Source organism: Polyodon spathula, chromosome 26, assembly GCF_017654505.1.
Source record: "Polyodon spathula isolate WHYD16114869_AA chromosome 26, ASM1765450v1, whole genome shotgun sequence".
Lineage (NCBI taxonomy): Eukaryota > Metazoa > Chordata > Actinopteri > Acipenseriformes > Polyodontidae > Polyodon > Polyodon spathula.
Window position 1 is genome coordinate 10,024,613 of NC_054559.1, and position 21,374 is coordinate 10,045,986.

General features: G+C 37.3%; 1 protein-coding gene across 13 annotated transcripts in view; it reads right to left on the reverse strand.

Moving 5' to 3' along the window:
* The window catches only part of LOC121300773 (trinucleotide repeat-containing gene 6A protein-like), a 141,812-nt gene that overhangs the window by 108,879 nt on the left and 11,559 nt on the right, over positions 1–21,374 (reverse strand). For 12 of the 13 annotated variants that reach the window (XM_041229615.1, XM_041229625.1, XM_041229621.1 and 9 more), the window contains exons 2-3: positions 18,223–18,296; positions 14,498–14,566 (exon numbers count right to left, since the gene is read on the reverse strand). In XM_041229615.1, coding sequence (XP_041085549.1) covers positions 14,498–14,563 — 66 coding nt within the window. In that variant the 5' untranslated portion in view covers positions 14,564–14,566; positions 18,223–18,296. Of the gene's footprint in view, positions 1–8,831; positions 8,901–14,497; positions 14,567–18,222; positions 18,297–21,374 lie in introns of those variants that run through there. The other variant, XM_041229628.1, reaches the window with a different exon arrangement.

The window sequence follows — 21,374 nt, forward strand, 5'->3', positions numbered from 1 at the left end:
GGAACTTCTGCAACAGTGTTGGGAAGAACTTTCCAAACAATATTTGATTTCCATTGTAGAAAGAATGCCACGAGTGTGTTCGGCTGTTATATCTGCAAAAGGGGGCTACTTTGATGAGTGAAAAATTTTGATTAAATTTTGTTAAACAAAACGATTCCACGATTTCTTTTTTATCTCCAATTGTTTATTTGTTCTATGCTTTAATTTCAGAGTTCACTGAGACATTAAACTGTGTAAATTTCAATAAAAACTGGAAAAATTGAGGTGTTCTAAAACTTTTGACCAGTAGTGTGTGTGTGTGTGTGTGTGTATATATATATATATATATATATATATATATATATATATATATATATATATATATATATAATATAATATTTTTTTTATTTAATCAAAGTACAGTTGTAAAAAAAAATGTATTTTTGTTTTTTCAACTTAAATCAAATAATATGGTACAATTCGTATCCACAAACGCCACAGTGCGACCGCAACGTATTTTTCCACCGATACTGAACGTCTCATCTTTGTGTTCTGGCGCTCGTGGAAAGGTCTCAGTAAATGACAAAGACGCGTACGACTCTTCAAAGATGCGTACATTTTAATCCAGTCATTTGGAGACCACTCAAGTTGTTCCCACCAGCCTGCTGGTCGGAAGATCGCCCAAATGCTTCGATCTACCGTCACGGTACTGCAGATCGTCAACACTGTACTTAGCAGTGCAGAAAATGCTGGTTTTGCAGTAAAGTGCTAGTTGCGCTTGACGAGATCTCTATCGATTACGTACTGTCTTTCTTCAAAAGCATAACCCTCCATGCTGGCGCCACACAAACCTAACGAATGTCGTGTAATGGTGATCTGAGTTCAGTTGTTAGTTTAAACAGGGAAAACCGCCGCAGGGGAAGGAAAAAATCACGGTGAGATGTGTTCTGTAGTGAATATTTTCGTGTTCGGGGTGGGGTTGTCTTGCAAATGACCCCCACAATGCAGAAAATGCATTTAACCCTAACCCAATATGAAGACCATCTGAAAACACAACAGCAACGCCACAGTGCGCGTCGTTCTTCGAGTTAAAGCTACATTACCACATTAGCTGTGCAGTACAGTCCCATCATTTTTGCTGTATTCATAATAAAATAGCACATCAAATAGCAACCTAAATATTGTACATGTGTTCAACTCTAGGCGCGTTTCGAGTTGGGGTCCTAATATATATCTATGAAATATAAGGTTTATAAATGATGACTAAATGTTTTTGGTTTCTTTTAATCACTCGATCACTCATCCTTGACCATGACACACTTGAGTGACTAATACTAAAGCACATGCACTTAATCACCTAATTAGTCAGACAGTTGATTGGACACTGGATATGGAGTTATTTCAGTTTGAATAAAAGCAATAATCACTGGAAAAAAAAAGTTAAGTCAAGAGAGCAGCGCCTTTGTGCAATCAGCATGTTGGAAGCTGGACTAGGGCAGCGTACTGTGGCTCGCCATCTTGGGTGCTCACAGCCAGTAATTTCAAACCTGGCGAGACAGTATAACCAAACACACTTGTGTGTGCGTGTACAAAGGTCATGGTATTTATTTTGTAGTAGCACTGTCAATGTCACTTTCAGGACCATCACTTATAAACCCTTTTAATTCCTAGTTGTTAGAAAATATTTTTCTGTAATCCACAGTTAACACAAGTCTGCTGTGTTATATAACTTCATCTATGTCATATCAGACAAAACTGTCATTCTCTACATATATCACCTTTCAAAAGCGAGTTCAGTACAGCATCAGGAGTAATACACATCCATGATTAGTTTACTTCAAGTTCTTCCATCGCAGTAGCATATCAGATTTTTTTTTCTTTACATACAGCAGATATGCTAAGCAAGTGGAAGTTTTGAATCCAGCACAGTATGTGACACAAGGTTCTCAGAAATGCTTTGACACTAAACTCAGACCTGAACTGATTTAGGTTCGATCAGATTAAAAGATTCTTATCATGTGAGCCACCCGTTTACATTTTCTTATATTGATACATATCAAAATACGATCACAGGTAATGTTTGTAGATACATGTGAACATAGGCTTTTTTCGCATTTATCCTACATTAATTATGAAATGTCTGTTCACATTACAGCACACATATAAAAGTCTTTTTGGATTTTAGAATCCTCTGCCTCTACCTCTCTCAGTGTTCTGTCAAAGATATTGTCTGGCTCTGTTGTCCAAGTAACAATCACAGCGTCCTGTTGTTGTTATCTGTGCATTTTTGAGGCTGACAATGGGGGCGTTGCCCAAGAGTGTATGTGGCAAACGTGAGCCATCTCAGGGGCTGCTGCATTCACAGCAGAACACAAAACAGACCAAAACCTTCGCAGAGCCCCCTCTTGAGCAGTCACTTTAAGGTAGGCTGGACCTGGGCCAGCGGCATTACACTACAAATAAAATGACCCAAGTCGTCTCAGAATCGGCGTAAGAATAAGAAACAGAGGTAGCTCACCCGAGCCGTAGCCATTCAGTCTATATTAAGCATTGAGCAACACCGAAGATGTTTAACTAAAAACCTCAACATCAAAGATTATGTACTGTTACCTATAGTCAAAATACAATGGAGACAATCACACCCCTGCAAAACATCTTAAAGTGGGTCTAAATGATTCTATAACTGTAGGTTCAGTACTGGTAGCATAGTCTTCTGCAGTTCTGCAGTCCCACAACACAGTAATAATCTGGGTCTGAAATAATGGCTGAAGTGAGTCCTCCAGTATGGATCATTACCTCTGACTAGGTCCTCACAGCACTCAGAAAAGCACGATGACTTCAGAGAGTCTAAATAAATCATCAAGAATCATTAAAAACAATGCAACACAAATGCATTTTTATCCCTGGTTATTTATTTCAAAATAATATTACATATTATACGAATGATTGTTTATCCACTCATTCGCAGCTACCAAGTGCAGCCGGTTACAGTGTCAGTTCATAATGAGTGAGAAGCGAAAAATGAGTTCTCGTTCAATTGCTTTTAAACCTCAGGTTATTCGGGATAACAAGCTTGTCAGCAGAACTTTCAAAGAGCGTTTTTGCATGTAAAACAATCGACAATGCTTGATTGTTTCAAAGCTGGTTATTACTGTTTTGTGCATCAAGTTAATTCTGTATGATGTACATTTGTTAACTTTTGCTATTTAAGCCGTCAGATTAGACAGTACAAGCCAATACCTAAAAGTAGTCAAGAGTTTGTGGTTGGATTGTTTTCATAAAAATAATGCTGTTGTTATTTTATTAATTCTTATTTCAATCAAACTATACGAGTTGTATCGAGTTTGTACAGTACTCAGTTTTTTCATTTAAAGTAGGAGTCTAGCAATCACTAGTAGAAGGCAGGGGGTGTGGGGGTCCTCCCCCAGCGTGGGTGCAGGTGGCAACGCCCCCTACCGAAAATGAATTTCAGGATTTTGCAGCGGTCTAAAACTACACATCCTGGGCCTCAATATGTGCCTTAATAGGGACTCAAAATTCAAAATAAGTAACTTTGTTCATTTTTTTATGATTTTAGGCATCCAGTTTTGAAGAGATTTAACTAACAAGTAAAAGTTACTTATGTGTCTATAAAAAGTAAATTACAAAATTATTTATATTAGAATTTTAAAACCACAAACGTGTCTTAGCACACAGTAAACTGCAAAGTAAGTAAAGTCTACAGATTTAAGCAAACTGTTTTTGGATTTCCAATAATTTATTACACACTGAAAAAAGTGGTGAAAGACAGAACCAGACACCAATGAAATAGAAATTATATTTCAGACACAAAAGCAAACAATGTCACATTATATAGAAACCATAATACCAAGTGAGCCAGAAGAAAAGAATGTGAAACAATTTCTAAATTAAAAAACAGAAAACATGCATTATTACTTGGTAGTAAATTTGAATACAGAAAAGGCAAACCATCACAGGCTGTGTTTTGTTTTCTATTTTTTCATGTATTCCATTGTTTCTTTTAAATTTATAGAAAAAAAAAAAAACACACACACACACACATACAAAACATGACACAAAAACCATGACCAATTTTAAGTTTCTAAAAATATTCATGGAACCACCAGACCTTACATTTATTTTTAGTCTTCCAAGAGTCAGAGTACAGTTTTTCATTTCTCATTAACTAACGAGTCTGAGAACGCGCAATCTTGAACACTGTTGATTTTACAGTTTTCAGAAGTTCGTTTCTGTTGCATTTTCTGTAAACATTAATGCGACTTCTACAGTAAATTGTATTATTAAAAAAAAAAAAAAAAAAAAAAAAGTTTTCAATTATGTTAACTGTTGCTTGATTGAAATGAATACAAAAAAATAATAATATTGGCATTTACTTGAACAACGTAGCTTGAAAGTAAAAGTCCAGCACATCAATATCAAATAATAGGTATATGAAATGGAAAAACATGGAAACTACTAATCAAATGGAAAAGAGTAATGTTGCAACGGAAAATCACTTTTGGTCTACAAATTACATTTATATACGCAAATGGGTTTGTATATTTATTATTCATTGTATTAATACAGATTAGAACAAACCCACATTCCACTTCCTTAGGAGATTAGCATGAGCGACAACGGGACATCTGGGGAAGCTTCCTTTTGGGCTGCCACAAAACACGACTTGCTAGCTTTAATTTGTATTACGTTTAAGTACAACTACTTGTTAATGTAGAAATCACATTAATGTTTATGTATGACCCTGGAAAAGGGTAAAATATATTAACGTAGATTGTATACACCAATGCAATACTGTTTAGCTCAACTTTGCCATAACGTATCACCCACCAAAAGTGGCACAGATCGATGAACCAACTACAGCTTGTGAGAGCGTAGGAGTAAAAACTTTCAAAGTGAGAGCAAACGCCTACATTTTTATACTTTGTTTCTCTTTTTGCACCTTGACTTTTAGCACCTTAAATACTTTAAACACCGTCGCTTTTATTTATTTATTTTTGACACGCGCAGTTGTCTACTACTTTAGCATTTATAATAATTTATAGCCTTACATTTAGCGCGAAAATACCCTACCCCCCACTGCTGCTCTTGCCTAATACACAAAGAAAATATGGCTGTGTCTTGATAAGACATCAACAGAAGAGGTTCGTTCTGTACATAAATGTACGTTTGAACACACATTTCCATTTGACTTCTTAAAAAGGGAATTTATATAGTCTTCTAAAATAAAGAAAAAAGTAATCTTCAGCACCGTGCCTATTTAAACATAGATAATCACAGTATGTGTTCATTAGTATTTGTACGTGCGCGTTTGTGTTTTTATTTTTTTTTTTGCGCGAGTGTGTTTACGTTTTATCTATATTTTGTGTGTCAACAGTTAGACCAGTTTTATGCAGCAAAATATCTGCTACATTCTGTAGCTCAAGTGATATTTTTCGTTTTAATAAAGACTGAATCAGCAAAACAAAGCACATAAAAATAATCAGTCACGCTTATTAATTGTGCAGTGCGAATATCGTTTCCTTAATTAACTGTATATGCCAGGTTTCAGATCGATCTTCTAAGACAATGAATAAAACATGCTATAACATACTCGGTGTATTTCGTACACGTCGAAAAAAAAGGTCTTCCATAGAAAACGAAGGTTGTTTGTTTAAAAAAAAAAGTTATACAATTTCATAACTGCTGTACAGTGACCGACTGTTGTATATGATTGTACAGTTCAGCCTTCACCACCAACTGATTGGTTAATCGCGATTCACGGTGTCCATGGAGTCTAGAACCAAAATGCCCTAGGAGAAGGAATGTTTTTACTCGACTTATATGGATTGTAGAAATTGCCGCTATTTTACTAGAAGAAAATAAACATTTTGAATGCTATTCAGTGGAACATACGAGCACTGTAAAACCTTTTATTCATTCTTTCTTTCTTTTTTAAATAACTTTTTTAGGCGGCTCATTTGGGTAAGTACACGGCAATTTAGCCGGCCACCGGCTGGAAATCAGAAGATCGAGTACTGTATGCTGACTGTAATTGATTAATACACTGCAGTTGTTTCAGCCGTTTTCATAAGGACATTTAACGAAAAATAAACTTGTACATACTGTAAACGTGTGAGCTCTGCTGCTTATATGCATGTTAATGCCATGGCTCATGCGCCCGTGGTCAACTCCGCACCTGGGTTAAGTCAACACTAAATGGCATCCCCGTGGGTTGTCGAGTTAACCGAGGATGACTATATACTTGAAGGTGCTTGGCTGTCAAGTGTGGTACAATTAGCAGTTGCTATCTGCTGATATTGTAAAAATCACTGAAATAGGGGCTAGTTGCCGCAGTGGGTTAAAGGTACTTCTGCATTCCTTGTATCCAATATGTGTCACAACCTACAGGTTATAAGACTTTTAGTGTCTAAGCATAGTGCATACATCAACAAACCAGCACAATCTGGTACAAATCTCAACGCTGATCAGACACCCAGGACAGAACTGCCAGGCAGGGGCGTTGTTCAGGTTTGGTGATGATTAATATTTGCGGTTCTTTGGGTGGGGGAGCTTTCCTGGCCATCAATCTGCCAGGCTGTGCCAAGCTTTGGTCAACGAGCACTGGCACGCCTAAAGCGTTAATTTAAAAGGTCCTGTCTACTGCTGCTGCGCGAGAACCTCCCATTACTATCAATAGCACCAAGAACAAAAGAACCAAGAGAATGCAAAACAATCACCTTTTCCCAGTACAACGTGCCATAAACCAATATCATGCTGTACTACAATGATCATTTATCCAGAGGTGACACTTCATTGGAAAGGATGACTGCACTGTGAAATCTCGAAGAAATCTTGATGTAAAAAACAAGAAAGAAAAAAATACCTAGCTCGCCTCTATTGAGGAACCCGGGAAGAATAAAAAATGAGCACTCTAGCAGCGAGGCTCTCAATATTACAAGGTTAGCAGTTTCTGGATTGACAGAGCGATATTAACGATGTCATGTCTCCCGTCTAGCCTGGCGCTTGCTGTCCTGGCACTGTAATCTCGCAGATGCTTGCAAAGACGACTGATATTTTTTTAATCTACATACCCACACTGAATCAAATATTAAGGCTTGATCCGAGTGTGTGAAACAATGTTAATACAGCATTTAAATATCAGGAAAAGAACAACTTTTTTTGAAACCTTTTTTTTTTTTTTTTACTTATTTGCCTTTAAATATATTGTCACCAGTACGATGGACAGGGTATTTAAATGGAATACTGTATTTAGTAAGCTAGATTTTAAAAAGAAGGATGCAGATAATAGCTACTAATTTTGCATGCTTGTAGCAATCGCATCTATCTGTATGTACAGTATGTAAAGCAAGCTTGATATGTCAGTTGTAGTCAAAATATGAATCAAAGGTAAAAGGCAATTTACTTTGTAAAATAAATAAATAAATCAACGATTTACAGTAGCATTGTAATGCTACAGTATTTCCTAAGAGTTACCAGGATAACTTGGGAAATAAACTTTTTGAAAATGGCTAAAAAAAGATAAAACAAAAAATAAATACAAATCTGCAGATTAAATACAAAGCATAAATGCAGCAAAGCACAGAGAACAGGGAACACAGACAGTGTTTCCCGTCTTCTTTCCCCAGATCTCAAACTGTCTCTGATTAATTTTATTTTTCTAACCAATTTCTCTTCTGACAATACACTGGGAACAAAGGACTGAGTCTGAACAGGGGCAGTAATTCATCAGCACCCATCACAGTGTGCACGCAGCTGCCTCTTTCACAGCATGGCTGCTAGTCGTACCACACTCTAATTCAACAAAGTCCTGCTTTCCCATCGTCTCCACGGTGATGGCAGTGGACTTGCATCCTAATGAAGCTCAGGCTGGTATTGCCTGGGAGCCAAGGGACAAAAAAAAAAAAAAAAAAAAAAACGACTGGCATATCACAGGCTCTCTTCATGTTACTTTTAAACTTGAACTCAGACCGACACTGCATAATAGCACTTATTTAAAGGGGTGGGGGGAGGGGGGGAGGCACACATTCAAGCACTCCCTATTCTTTGTCAAGCAAATTTGCATTGGCTTGGTACTTCATTATGCTGCAAACACAACAAAAAGTAAATGAATGCCCTCTCCGGGCTCCGAGGGGATATTAATCACGGATGCGAATGTGTCTGTGACTGCTCTGGACTTTAGCTGTGTGCTGGTATCAGCGAAATAAAGAAGGGCAGAAGTCGTTTAAAAATACTGACGCTCATGAGTTTCCACTATACACTACATAAAAAGCACATGCAACAATAAATGAGCTGATACTGTATAGTCTCCTTTCATTCCTACACTGTAACAAGGCTAAGCTTTTTTTCTAACAATGCTGCATGAAAAAGGTCACACACACAACCTTGCCATCCTCCTATTCAGATAACTTGGTTGCAAACAGAATGCGGCAACAAAAGAAGAAATGCTCATGCTTCCCAAAGAAATACTGTACAGTTTCCACTGTGAAGGTTTCAGCGGAGTCCTGCCAGAAACACACTTCCACCAGCCTTTCATTGTAAGCTGAATAATCAGGTGAAAAAGCTCAATAATTACATTATCACACAAAAAAAAAAAAACAGAACCAGTAAATAATAAATATCAATAGCTGGATTTTCTAAAAGGAATCTAGTGTCTGCAATGAAGCATGCCTACGCTCTCGCTCAGCCTGACACCGGTTTCTATTGATAGAGCGCCTTCACATTTATTTGATGAAATTGCATGCATATTTACACCAGGCTTTGCACCGTGCATGCTAATGAGTTGCTCTGGGAAAGCTGTGCAAATTAATTGCTTGAAGTATCAGTTAACTTACCAAATTGCAAGTCGTGAAGCGAAAGTACAGGGCAGGATTTCTCAGGCGCAGTTCTTGTGGCACGCTCTCACTACCAGCTTCTGTAAGACTAACTGTGGCAGACAGCTTCCAAGACTACCTTGCAACACTAAGGTAAGGACTAAACTGTAAGAACGGCAGGTGAAAGAAGAAAGGAGAAGAGATTTTTTTTATATTTCAATTTTTTTTTTTTTTTAGGGCTCGCGTATCAGGGAAGGGGTCACATGTTGCCGTTAGTATCAGTCCACACTGTCACATGACCAAGGTCATGAATCACATGATTCAGCCAGCAGTCCAGATATGAAGTGCCACTCACTGTCAATTCCCTGAGAGGGAGAGATCAGTCCCTAAAACAAGTACTTTAAGGGAGGGAAGTCCCACTGTAATGAATTAATTTAATATTTTAAAACAGATTGCTAATGCTAATGACATCAAAACACAAATGAAAAAAATAAGGGGAAATGCTCTGTTGCTTGCAGACTGCGGCGGCTGCAGAGATGCCAAGATTTTAATGAATACTCATTACGCCTTTCTTGCCTGATATAAGCCATCTCGTCTTGGAAGTATGCCAACTTCATTTGAATATCCTCCTTTGTTAATGACTAAATCAATGCCGCTATTTGCCATTCCATGGCTGCTCCTCTATCAGCTGCACTCTGTCACACACACACACACCGGGCACAGTGCGATTCGGCACGCCCGCGCCCTGGCTTGTTCTTCTAAAACAATTCCCTGGCATGTTGCACAGCGCAGGCACATCCTCCATTGTGTCTCCTCCAGGAGAACACATCCATTCTGCTGCCCTTCCATATCCCCACCAGGGCTAAAGTTTTGAAACAATTGCCTCATACTAGCAAGACCGCGAACCTCAAAAAATGACGCAGTGTTTATTTTTTTTTTGCAGGGGCACAAACACATACACATACACACACACACACACACACACACACAAACATACATACACGTACGTAACAAAAGTGCTCCTTTGTGTGATAAGCTGTCGTTTTAAAATTGAAACAGCAAAATAATATTTTGAGATCCAGTTACTACTTCAGGCATAATTGGGCTTTTGTTATGTTGGGCTCACAACAGTGTCTTTGTCTCCCTGAGCATTGCGGGGCGCAACCTGCAGATAACTGTTTTTATTTCTCAATTACCCTAAGTAGTGTAAAGTTCAGAGCAAGGTGTTCTCAATCCACTGAGCTGCTAATTGCTCGCATTAACAGATAAATATAATTTCTGGTTAGCCGAAAAAGAGGAAACTCGCATGACTGCTCCCTTGCTCATTTAAATTCAGGGCACACCAATGGTCATTTTAGACCCATGTCTGCAATGCTGTTTGAGGCTTAATGAAACACAGAAGTTACAACTCAGTAGATTATGCAGGAGAGAATATTACATCTGTTTCAGACGTATCCACGGGCACAAAAAAACTTTTTCCTGCTGCATGAATGTGTAATAGAAATTTATAAGAAAAAAGCACAGCACTCTTTGTTGCTTCTAAAATTATAGATGCGTTCTCCATTTCAGACAAGATTACTAGACTACATTTTCTCCATGGCATGACATTTTTAGGTAATTTAATTAATCATTCCTTTAATGTTATTTCCCTTGTTTAATTTTGCATGTAAAATAAAATAAATAATATCTATATACATACATATTACAGTATATAAAGAAAATGGCTAAATAATAAAACAACCCACAGTGAAATCAAACATTTCCAAAACCAAAAAAAAGTTACACCCAACAATTGTCTTCATTTTTGCATCTGAAATCATTTTGGTCAAATTACATTTATTAAAAAAAAAATACTGCCATTAACCTCAACAGTGCATTCTATAACAATAGTGGCAACACTGACAACAGCATTGAGCACTCAGGCTGCAACATTTCCTTCCACTGAGGCAGGGCTGCTAGCTGTGTGCAGGGAACAGTCTGAACACTAGATGGTACTGTTGCAATCTGCGGTGACAAGAAACATCCCTTTTCTCTTTGAACCACAGTAACTAATCTAACATGGACAGTGGCATCTCTCTATGCATTATGTACCGGGAGTGTGTTGTTTTTAAAGTCTTTGTTTATGATTTTTTTTACAGGATGAAATCCTATATTTTACTTCTTTTTTTTTTTTTTTTTTTTTTTACAGGACAGGCACACATTCTTGAGCCTTCTGCCAACCTCCACATTTCAAAATAAAGAAGTAGAGAATGTTCAGCAAAATGACAAACCTTCACTTTCTGGTTTAAAAAAAAAAAAAAAAAATCAGGTAGAGCTTGGGGGGGTGTGAGTTAACTTTAACAACAACTCAACAATTCTTCTTTGTTATTTGATTTGAGCTGTATTCTTTGTCAAGACTGCAGTGTTTCACTAAGGGAACTGGAAGCTGATGTGCAGACAGTGGAGCTCCCTAACGGTATTATCCGTCACCCTGTGTTCATCATTCTGACACAGGCACAGAGCGTCCGCTTCAGTGGGCCCCCTGGTGACCCATCGGAAGGGAGTATGATGAGAGCTTCAGAGCTCATACTTGTGTCATCAGTCACTCTGTAGAGAATCACACACTCCCTTCATCTGCAGGGAGAGACCTCCGACCTGCATCTACCATGCTGTGTATGGGAGTTACCTCAGCAGCACATTTTGCCTCAAACTGTGTACATACATAAATTGCTTACACTGCAATCAGAGCACTGTATGGAGGTGCACAGAGGTACAAGCAATTTTAAAAACAGCAGACATACCTTTTCAATATTTGTTTTCATTTTTTATGCAATTTTTCCTATGCAACAGAAACAGCATTAAGGCAATTTTCTTGAGGAAAAAAGCTAGGCATATGCCAATATACTGGAGAAACGCCCAATTCAAAATAAAGGTACAGCTCTGCATTGCACACTGTAGTTACCGTTTAATTTGATTACACACAGTGATTGCGAGGATGGAACTACATACATTAAGAACATGTACTGTATTTAAGTTGCTTTCCCAGTCGCATAGCTATATCACAATATTATTAAATAACATAGCAGAAATTCAAGTACAGTGTACAGTTGCTACAGTGTAGTGTATTTTCTATCTGAAATCCAATTTAATATCAAATTACTACAGCCGGTCTCTGGTTATGAATTCAATAAAAAGCCGTGGTTTTGAGGTGGGGATTTTGATTGCTGTGGTTTCATTTACACAATAATCTCTGTTTTCAGTATTCATTTTTCATAAACAAGATCTCATTAGAGGCTAAGCCATTTGCTAATTCAGCCTGTGCTAAACCACGTCTAAATTCGAGGATGCAGGATGCAGCTTTACATGACTAAATTAGTATTATGCTCCATGTGAAGGTGTTTTAATTATATTACATCATCCTAATTTACCTTAAATTACATTTCAATAAATTACAACTGTGTGCGTGTGTGCATACAGGTTTAAAACCTGTGAATGTTAAATAAGCATCTTAAGAAAGGATTCTGGAACTGATTTTAAAAGTGATGCTCCAAATACCATGCATTAACAAATTACACGCAGAACACTAAATTAGAAGACATAAACATCAAATTACGAGGACCTTGGGAGAAAAAAAAAGTTTATTTTCAGATAACACAAATGTTTCATGCTTTAACTCTTTCCTTTCTCTTGCATCCTTGCTCCAACAGAGACAACTCTTGTTGGGATGTACAGGTTTGCGATTCAACACACTGAAGCAGGGGTCTCCAACCCTGGTCCTGGAGAGCCATAATCCTGCAGGTTTTCTGGGTATCTTTCAATCATCAGTGGCTAAAGGAAAACAAGTTAGTGCTGACCAATTAATGGGTCAGTGAGAGGGTATCAAACAGAGTACTGTTTCTTTGGTAAAATAGAGGCTTGTATTCTTTACCATTCAATTCAGAATAGTAAAAGAATCCCCTCTTCCATTCCCAGACAAACAGTTTTCAGATTCATAAACCAGTCCGTGGTTACAGAGCTTACAGAGCTGTAGCCATATGCAAGTAATGACCACCTCAAGAAAAGTTAGCTCGAAAAATGGAATTAACAGCAATGTAATCAGGAACACATTCATAGTCTTACACAAAAGGTTTTTAGACCCGAACAAGCCTGCTGCCCCCTATTTGGCTGACCTCCTCTCTTTCATGCTCTCTCATCAACTTTCCAGAAAACACATCTCCCTCACTTATTTATACTCACTGTTTGGTCTGCTTTCCCCAGTAATTAATACAACCCTTAGTGTAAAATCATTTCCTCTTACTATTTTTTTCATAAATTGTGTCCCTGTTTTCCTACCATACTTGAAATGCCCAATTCTAATCTTGCCTCATAGCCAGTGCTAGCACCCTCTAGTGGACACCTACTTTGGATCAAGTTTTCTTTTATATTGCCGGTAATACAAAATACGGTGTTGACGCTTACTGACATTTTGGCTGATGCTATTTATGTCTATGGCTGGAATGTAACAGCTTACACTGGTCAAAAAACATTAAACACAGACAAAATAAAATACTTAATACAAATTGCATTTGAGTAATTAAGAATTAATTCCAAATGACTGCAAACATCATAAAAAGGTGACAGTAAAAAAAAAAAAAAAAAAACTGAACATTTCATTTGAATTTACAACATTATATGCAAATCATTCAAGACAGACTTCACAAAGCAGGGCAATATTGGTACCTTTCCAGGCATAAATTGCAAATCCATTATCCAAAAACACCTGTGTAAAATACTTATGGCAACCACAGCCCATGTACTTCCCCAGTCTTATTCCCTTATACCACTGCATAAGGAACTTCAATAGAAAATCCCTAAAACTATACAGAGAATTCAACAGAATTTACATTAAACATGGCCTTTTTCACAATATTGGTAACAGCAATACTAATGTGCTCTTAATAAATGTGTTTTTAGTGTGTTTGTTTGGGGGTGGGGAGCTTTTAATCTAAGTGTGGTGCAAATATTATTGGTCACAACAGTGGCTTTACTATTTGCAGTCTGCCAGAATTAAACTGTCGTATTCCTTGCAAGGTAAAGCAGAATAAGAAAATAAGAAAAAAAAGCATCAATAAAAATCAATAAGGGGAATTTTCAGGTAATATATTTCTGTCCGCTTTTATAGCATGCCGTCAAACACAGTTTAGTGCAACAGCCTTTCATTCTCTTCCCTTCTGTGATACTCCTGCAGGCATCTGTGTGGCATTTCAGCTGGTTACACTGTCGAGAAAGCAAGGCTGCTGCTCTATCTGCCAGTCTGACATCACGTCACCACTTAGGAAAGAGAGTTGCCATGGTGCTTGCAAAGAAAAATCTTGGTACAAAATCACCCAATGTCCAGATAGTGTTCAAAGAAGCTTGCTGCTGATTTTGAATTTAGATTATTTATTTATTTATTTATTTATTTAAACAGAAAAGTGCGGTTTTTAGAATACATACGAATCGGTCCTGAACCATACCTTTAGAATACACACGAATCGATCCTGAACCATCTCTCAAGAAGACAACATCTACAGTAAAGCAAGCTTCTAAATTGCTTGACGACAAGGTTCAGTAAATGACAGAAAACCATCCTGCTGAATCTTTTTTACTATGAGGACTCTTTCTAAGGAACACCACTGTGTAAAACCAAGACAAGCGCTAAGGCTATGAAATAAAGCATGTCGTCCTACCTGTTTTCTTGCAGCATCCGTACTCTCGTTCACATTTTCTCTCACATAGTTTAGAGTCCTTTCCATTACCTGAAGGAAAAAAAAAAATTATATATATATTCAATTCGCTTTGTGATGTTAGTCCACTATGAAAGCCATTATATAAAAATAAAGATTATTATTATTATTATTATTATTATTATTATTATTATTATTATTATTATTATTATTATAAATGTATCTGCTTTGTCTAAATTAACCGACTAATGTTGTAATTACTTTGTCGGTTTTCTCTCTCTCTCTCTCTCTCTCTCTCTCTCTCTCTCTCTCTCTCTCTCTCTCTCTCTCTCTCTCTCTCTATATATATATATTTGTACATACACACACACACAAACACACATTACTGTATAATACAGGAATTGCTACACATAACGTGATCAAGAACAATAATTCTATTTCGTTTTTTTTAAATATTAATATATTCTGCAGAAAATAAATATACATTGGTATTCATGACAATTGCCACACTTTTTTTTTTTAACCTATTCAACATTAATAATGAATAGACCTTAACTCAATACCCTACCTTAATCCTCCAAACACAAGCAGTGTACTGTACTTGGTAACTGAGCACACTTAAGTTAATATGTGTTCAAAGCCCATGGGTCCTTTCTGTGGGACGTTTATGGAGTACTAAATGAGGCAGCTTCTGTTTTGCAGATACACAGTGAAGCCAGATGATTGACGTGAAGGTCACTTTCTTTCTAAAGATGATTCCTGGACAACTCAAGAACAAGGGTCACCTACCAACTTTGTCTCAGACAAAACCGAGGAAATAATTACAGCTTTAGTCAGCTAATTTAGAGAAAGCAGATAATACCAGCCGTCGGCAATGCTGATTGGGACAAAGAATGGCATCGCGTTGTGCATGCGTTTAGTTTCAGGCAGGTGACAGTGAAGGCAAGCAGCCTAATTAGACGGGGCTCAAACACCCATGCATTTTTTATGAAATGTATTTACGCTGGTAGAAAGTCGACCCTCCCGGGATGACTACAGGCATTGCAATTTAGCAGGGTTACTCCTGTGTAGTGAGGTTAAAACTACAGAGGGAATAAAGCCCATCATGGTTTGCAAATCAAACTGCAATATTAAAACTACTTATGTATAAATCGTGTATAAATCAAATTGCAATATTAACACACCATTACACTGTATAAACCAAACTGCAGAGTGGAGCCAGTTTATTGGAACAGGGCTTTCCCCTTTCTTATACTTTATTTGCTTATTGTGAACCAGAGAGACAGATACGTGACCCTACAATGTTCTGTGTGACGTTAGTAAGTAGGAGTAATATAGAGTTAAAGAGAGACGGTGTAACATATTGTTGATTTAGTTAAATGCAAGGTTAAGAATTTAGTTATATGTAAGGTTGAGGCTTTACTTTCTTTCATTTATAATATCGAGTAATTATTGTTATTATCAATTAGAAATAATAAAGTATAATTGAGACAAGAATGATTGAACTTAAACAGTATTACAATTACTGAATCCTAGTCTCAAAGCACATATGCATAAGAAGAAATTAACAGCAGACGTGTTCAAATGGTCACTGGCTTTTAAACCATGGTCAGTTGGCCACACTACCTTCCCACTGGGAGTCACGTTGGGCACACCTCAGCACAATGTTTGGGGAGGAGAATGGAAGCTCTCGGAAGCGTGTCTGAAAAAAGTGCTTGTGTGTACTCCCAATTTATACAGACAGATAAACAAGCTTGCATATATTCTACTTCCAAGGTTGCATGTATTCTACTTCTAAGCTTGTCTATATTCTACTTTTCCTTTTCTCAGCATAGTTGTTTCCCCAGAACATCACTTTCATGACACTGATATTCCATAACTTGCTAATTGTAGTCAACAGCAGGAATTCCGTTAGCAAGTGGGACGCATGCTCTTGAGGTCAACCAAAGTGCACCCTCTTTAGACTGAACCCACAACAACAATCTGATTACAGATGACCATGAAATAGCCAGAAACCAGGTCTTTAGTTCAGTACAGTTGGGCTCTCATAATGCCCCTTTGAGATTGTATCTCTATTATTACCAACAGGACAGAAATACAATAAATAAAAACACAATATAATTTGCAATAATTTTACACATTTATGGCAAGAATTATTCATTTCTACTAGACCAAGACAATTAAAATACACAATTTTGATTCAATCAAAAATGAAATAGTCAATAGGAAAAAGAGTAAGGCAGATTACTGGCCAGGTTTAGGAGTGTTTCAACTCTGCATGGCCTCCCCCATTTATACATGCTGATTTACATTAAACTTAGCTATTTGATAAAGTTGCAATTTCACTGCAAACCTGACCTGTATGACTGCGAGAGGTGGTCTAATTTGAATTGTTCTGAATTTGTTTCTTTCCCTCAAGAGCTTTACTGCTTAATCGCCACTAATCTGTATCATTTATCTCTACTTACTTTCTTTTTGGTTTCAATTACCACTCCTAATGCTAATTTACCACTTTATTTATGTCACTGTCATATTCTGGTATAATAGGCAAACATAGAGAATACTACATGCTGTATCTGAGAATTGATGATGAGAATTATCTGGGCTCGAAATACAGTTGGCTGTTAAGAGGGCCATACAAGTCTACAAGTCTACCTTAGATCTGATTTTTATTTTAAATAGGTTGACTACTCAATATCTACATGAAGTACCTTGAACTATCAATCAAATCAATATTAACTGTAAAAGATTAAGCATTTATGTGGCAGGACAGGAGCGCTGCTGCTGTAAGTAGCGTGTGTGGGAATATTGAGCCCCTTTCACCCTGGTCACAATCCTACGTAGTGTGAAACCATATACCTGGGTCGTACCTGGGTCAACCCGGGTCCCAGTGACCCACCTCAGGATTTGAGTTGACACGCTTTGACCCAAATGCTTGATGGCTGACGAAAATAACAAAACAGCCACGCCTGCGTGAAGGTTTCACTTCCACAAGAAAGCAGTTTATTCTTTTTAGCCATATCTTTGTTGCTTGAGACACACCATGAGCCAGATTGCAGCAGGCGTGTAGAAACATTTGCTCTAAAATCAACATTTGGTTCCACCGGTTCAATCCAGAGAAGCTTGGATGGAAGCGTCCGTCAAAAGCTGCTTCCGGGGCATTGATGTCAGTATTGTTTACTGGCATCTGTCACCCAGGTCAACCCAGCTTTATCAAAATCGTGTAACCGACCCGCATGAAACCGGGTCTTGACCGAGGTAGAGCACGCCAGTTTGAAAGGGGCTTATGGTTGGCAGGGATGGTGTTAGATCTGTCCTCTTAAAATAAAATATATTTAATACTTATTCTTACATAAGTGGCCCACTTAATATCCTATTCAAATCTTTTAAAAACATTGAGATTGCTTTTTCTATTCCCCAGATCTGTCTCTTCTGACATTAATTTGAATCATTCATCAAACAACAGACTAGACTGCGATACACTATTGTAATTTACATGCAGATTAAGTGTGCAACTTTACCATGGCCAACATTTATATGGACTTGGCAGAGGAGTTGCTGGCAGTGAGTTCCACTTCCTTAGGCAGGATTTGAACCACCAGCTCTCCAGCCTCCATACATTCCCAGCAGGAAAAACCAAAGAAACATGCACTACTGCTGTTCACTGAACAGCAAGCTGTTCAAAATGATACTGTATATTAAAATTGAAAAAGAAGCACTGTACTTACTCAGAACTGGCACTTCGTGGTGTAGGGCTCCCTTTAACTTTCTTGTCACTTGAGTTTTATTCAGAACACAAACTCTGGAACGAAATTAAACAAATGTGGTTTGCGCTTAAAACACAGGTAACATTTCATAGTTTCAGAATTTTCAGTGCATAAGCAAATCAAAAGATACACTTTTATTTGCCTACCATAGCAAAATCTGACAGTAAAAGCTAGGAAACTATCATACTAACATGAATTGGTTTGTGCATGCATTCAGTAATATTATCTTTGCATTCATATACCCAGAAAATTCAATTATCCTACAGTACTTGTCCCAGATTCAGAGCATTGCTTATGTAGCTTTTAATTCTGCTAGTAATTAAGAACACACCATTCGCAGAGGATTCAATTATTGTTATGACTGTAGAATAGTATCGGTAAGTGCTGGTTATCCACAGCTTCCCACCTCTTCAAGGTTCATTCATAAAATCCATTAGTTAACAAGGTCGAAACACATTACAAGCAACATAATCCATGTGTCTATTGTCTTATGTCTCACATATCAAACTGCAAAAAGACTTGGCCCTCTGATAGACATTTTTAGATGTATCTGTGTAGCAGCCAAAATTACAACTTTTCCCAGCTTGTGTGCTAAGGGCATGCATTGTTTCTGATGAGTCTGTAAAACAGCTTACCAAGAGTTTAGTCTAGTCGGTAATTGCAGCCCACACTGTGTTGTTCGTACCAATCATACCTGACCTCTGCCTGATTAGACAAAGCAATTTTCTTACACTGCCTGTAGACCACATTAATTGTCCCATTACAATGGGTTAATATGCAGTAAAACAATTTAACCATTTGCCAAAAAGTAGTAGTGAACAGATGAATATAATTCAGGTGAGACTGTACATAGATTTGACCAGGATGCAAATTACAGTTCTTTTCAAAAGCTAGATTAATTTCTCAGAACAAGAACTGGCTTGTTTAACTTAAGCCCAGTATATACCCTGCTGGTTTTGGATAGAGGGTTGAGCAGAACCAATGCAACTACAGCAAAGAGTCACAGCATCTTCTTCTGGGAAATGCTTACCCAAGGGTTTGTGATAAGAGGAAACTGCATAAATAATTTATAAACTCTATTGCTCCTTTTTGTGTGTTCTCCATAATTACAGCTTTATATTGCACTTAATTTGACAAATAACCTCAGATACCAAATCAGCAATAAGAACAATTAAGTTGCAAGGACACAAGTGACTTGCACTGGTATTCAGCAGTCTAAAACAGTAAATAGTGCTTTTCTGTACCTTTATCTTCATTGTAAAGACCTTCGTTTTCCCTTCTTTCATTCAGTAGTCACCAATTTGCGTGATGCATCCAGTTAGCTATTATACAACACTGGAGAGCCCACAGCAGTGCAACAACATATCAAAAGTGCCCTGTAATCTTGTCAAATTAAGTGTCCACTTGGAAATAAAGCATTGGTGGCACAGTAGTCTAATTAGTATAATAGTTAAAAATTAACATCCCCCTTGTGTTGTACAAGGCTTTGCAACTCTTACAACTTCCAATAACAATACAATTACAATGAGGTAATTAAAATATTTAATTGAAGACAGTTTGCTTCCATATACACTAAAACATTTACTGGTATCTCAAGAATAGCCAAGTGCCTTATAATGAATGAATGTCTTGCTTTGTAAGGCTGTGTAAATCCAAGTGCCACAAGTCTACCATGCTGCATTAAGTACCGGTCAGTAAATATATCTATTCAGTGCCTTTATTTGTCACGTTTTGTGTCATAACTAAAGTGTGATTTTTTTTTTTTGTTGAAAAAATGGTCCTAAATGATTTAATTTGCATTTAACAGAATGTTATTTTTCATCAAGGTATTCTGTAACCATCCTCCTCTGCAGCTGTTCAGCACATGCTTTCTCAGAGCGATACCAGTTGTGGAAGACAGGTACTAAAAAGGTTCTTTAGTGAGTGCCCAGCTTAGCAACCTGCTCTATGAAAGCCTCTCTTGCATGCCTGTTTGTTTCTGTTTTGCACTAGAATCCCTCAGGATAGCAGACCTTGTTATCATGCGAGTCCCACACTAGCACATGAATGTGAGGCCATCTAATTTACTTCTTGTCCAAGATGTTTTTTGGATTTGCAGTTTTAGAGTAGCTGTGGTTTGTCCCCATGCCTGCTACTACATGCTCACAACAATGGCAACCCTAATACCATAGCCAAGAATATAACCCAAGTGCAACATTGGATTATTTAAATGAGGGATGCAAAATGATAAAAACCTCTCTATAAAATGTGTGCAAAATGTAATTAGTATCTTAAATTTAACAATGTTATTAGTACATGTAATTACGCAGTGTAAAAGCATTAAGACTGAACTGAGCGGTTAAATGTTTGCATTGTTGGCTGCTGTCAGACGGAGCACATGCAGCAAAACTGCTGTCACTTCCACAAGGCAAAGGAGACAAGGCACAGAAACTGGAAATCAGGTTAAGCTGTTTATACCAAAGCAGGTTAATTACTGTGCCTGCTCATCCTTTTCATCTGAAGTGTGAAGAGGCATTTATTCTACAGAATGAGAATGCTCTATTTTATGAGCTTCAAATACAAACTGAATTTTGTTTAATTAAAAGAATAACAAATCAAACAAATGAACTATCCATCTAACACATTTTTTTCACCTTGTTCTTATCATTCTCAACCTGCAGCAAGCAGTAGTTACCTAGCCAGCATCCCAAATATGTGTGAATCTGTAATACTGTACTTTTTTATTTTACATAAAAAAAAAAAAATATATGAACAAGGACAATAATACTATTTTGTTACTGCAATTTGCAAAGTATTTTTTAAGTCTTCTTGCATATTTTTTATTATAAATCCCAGCTAAAAATGGTTTACAGGACTAGTACTTCTAAATGTAATTTTTGTTGTCTTTATATTTGTGAAGTCTTCTTCTTCTTCTTCTTCTTCTTCTTCTTCTTCTTCTTCTTCTTCTTCTTCTTCTTCTTCTTCTTCTTCTTCTTCTGATGGATTAAACAATAACATCCCTATAGATAAAGCTTAGAAATGTATTGAGCTTTTGGACAAAGAGCCTCTGCGTACGAAATCCATGATAGGTACCAACAAAGAAACTGCCCTGCTTTTCTAGTTAAAGAACTGCA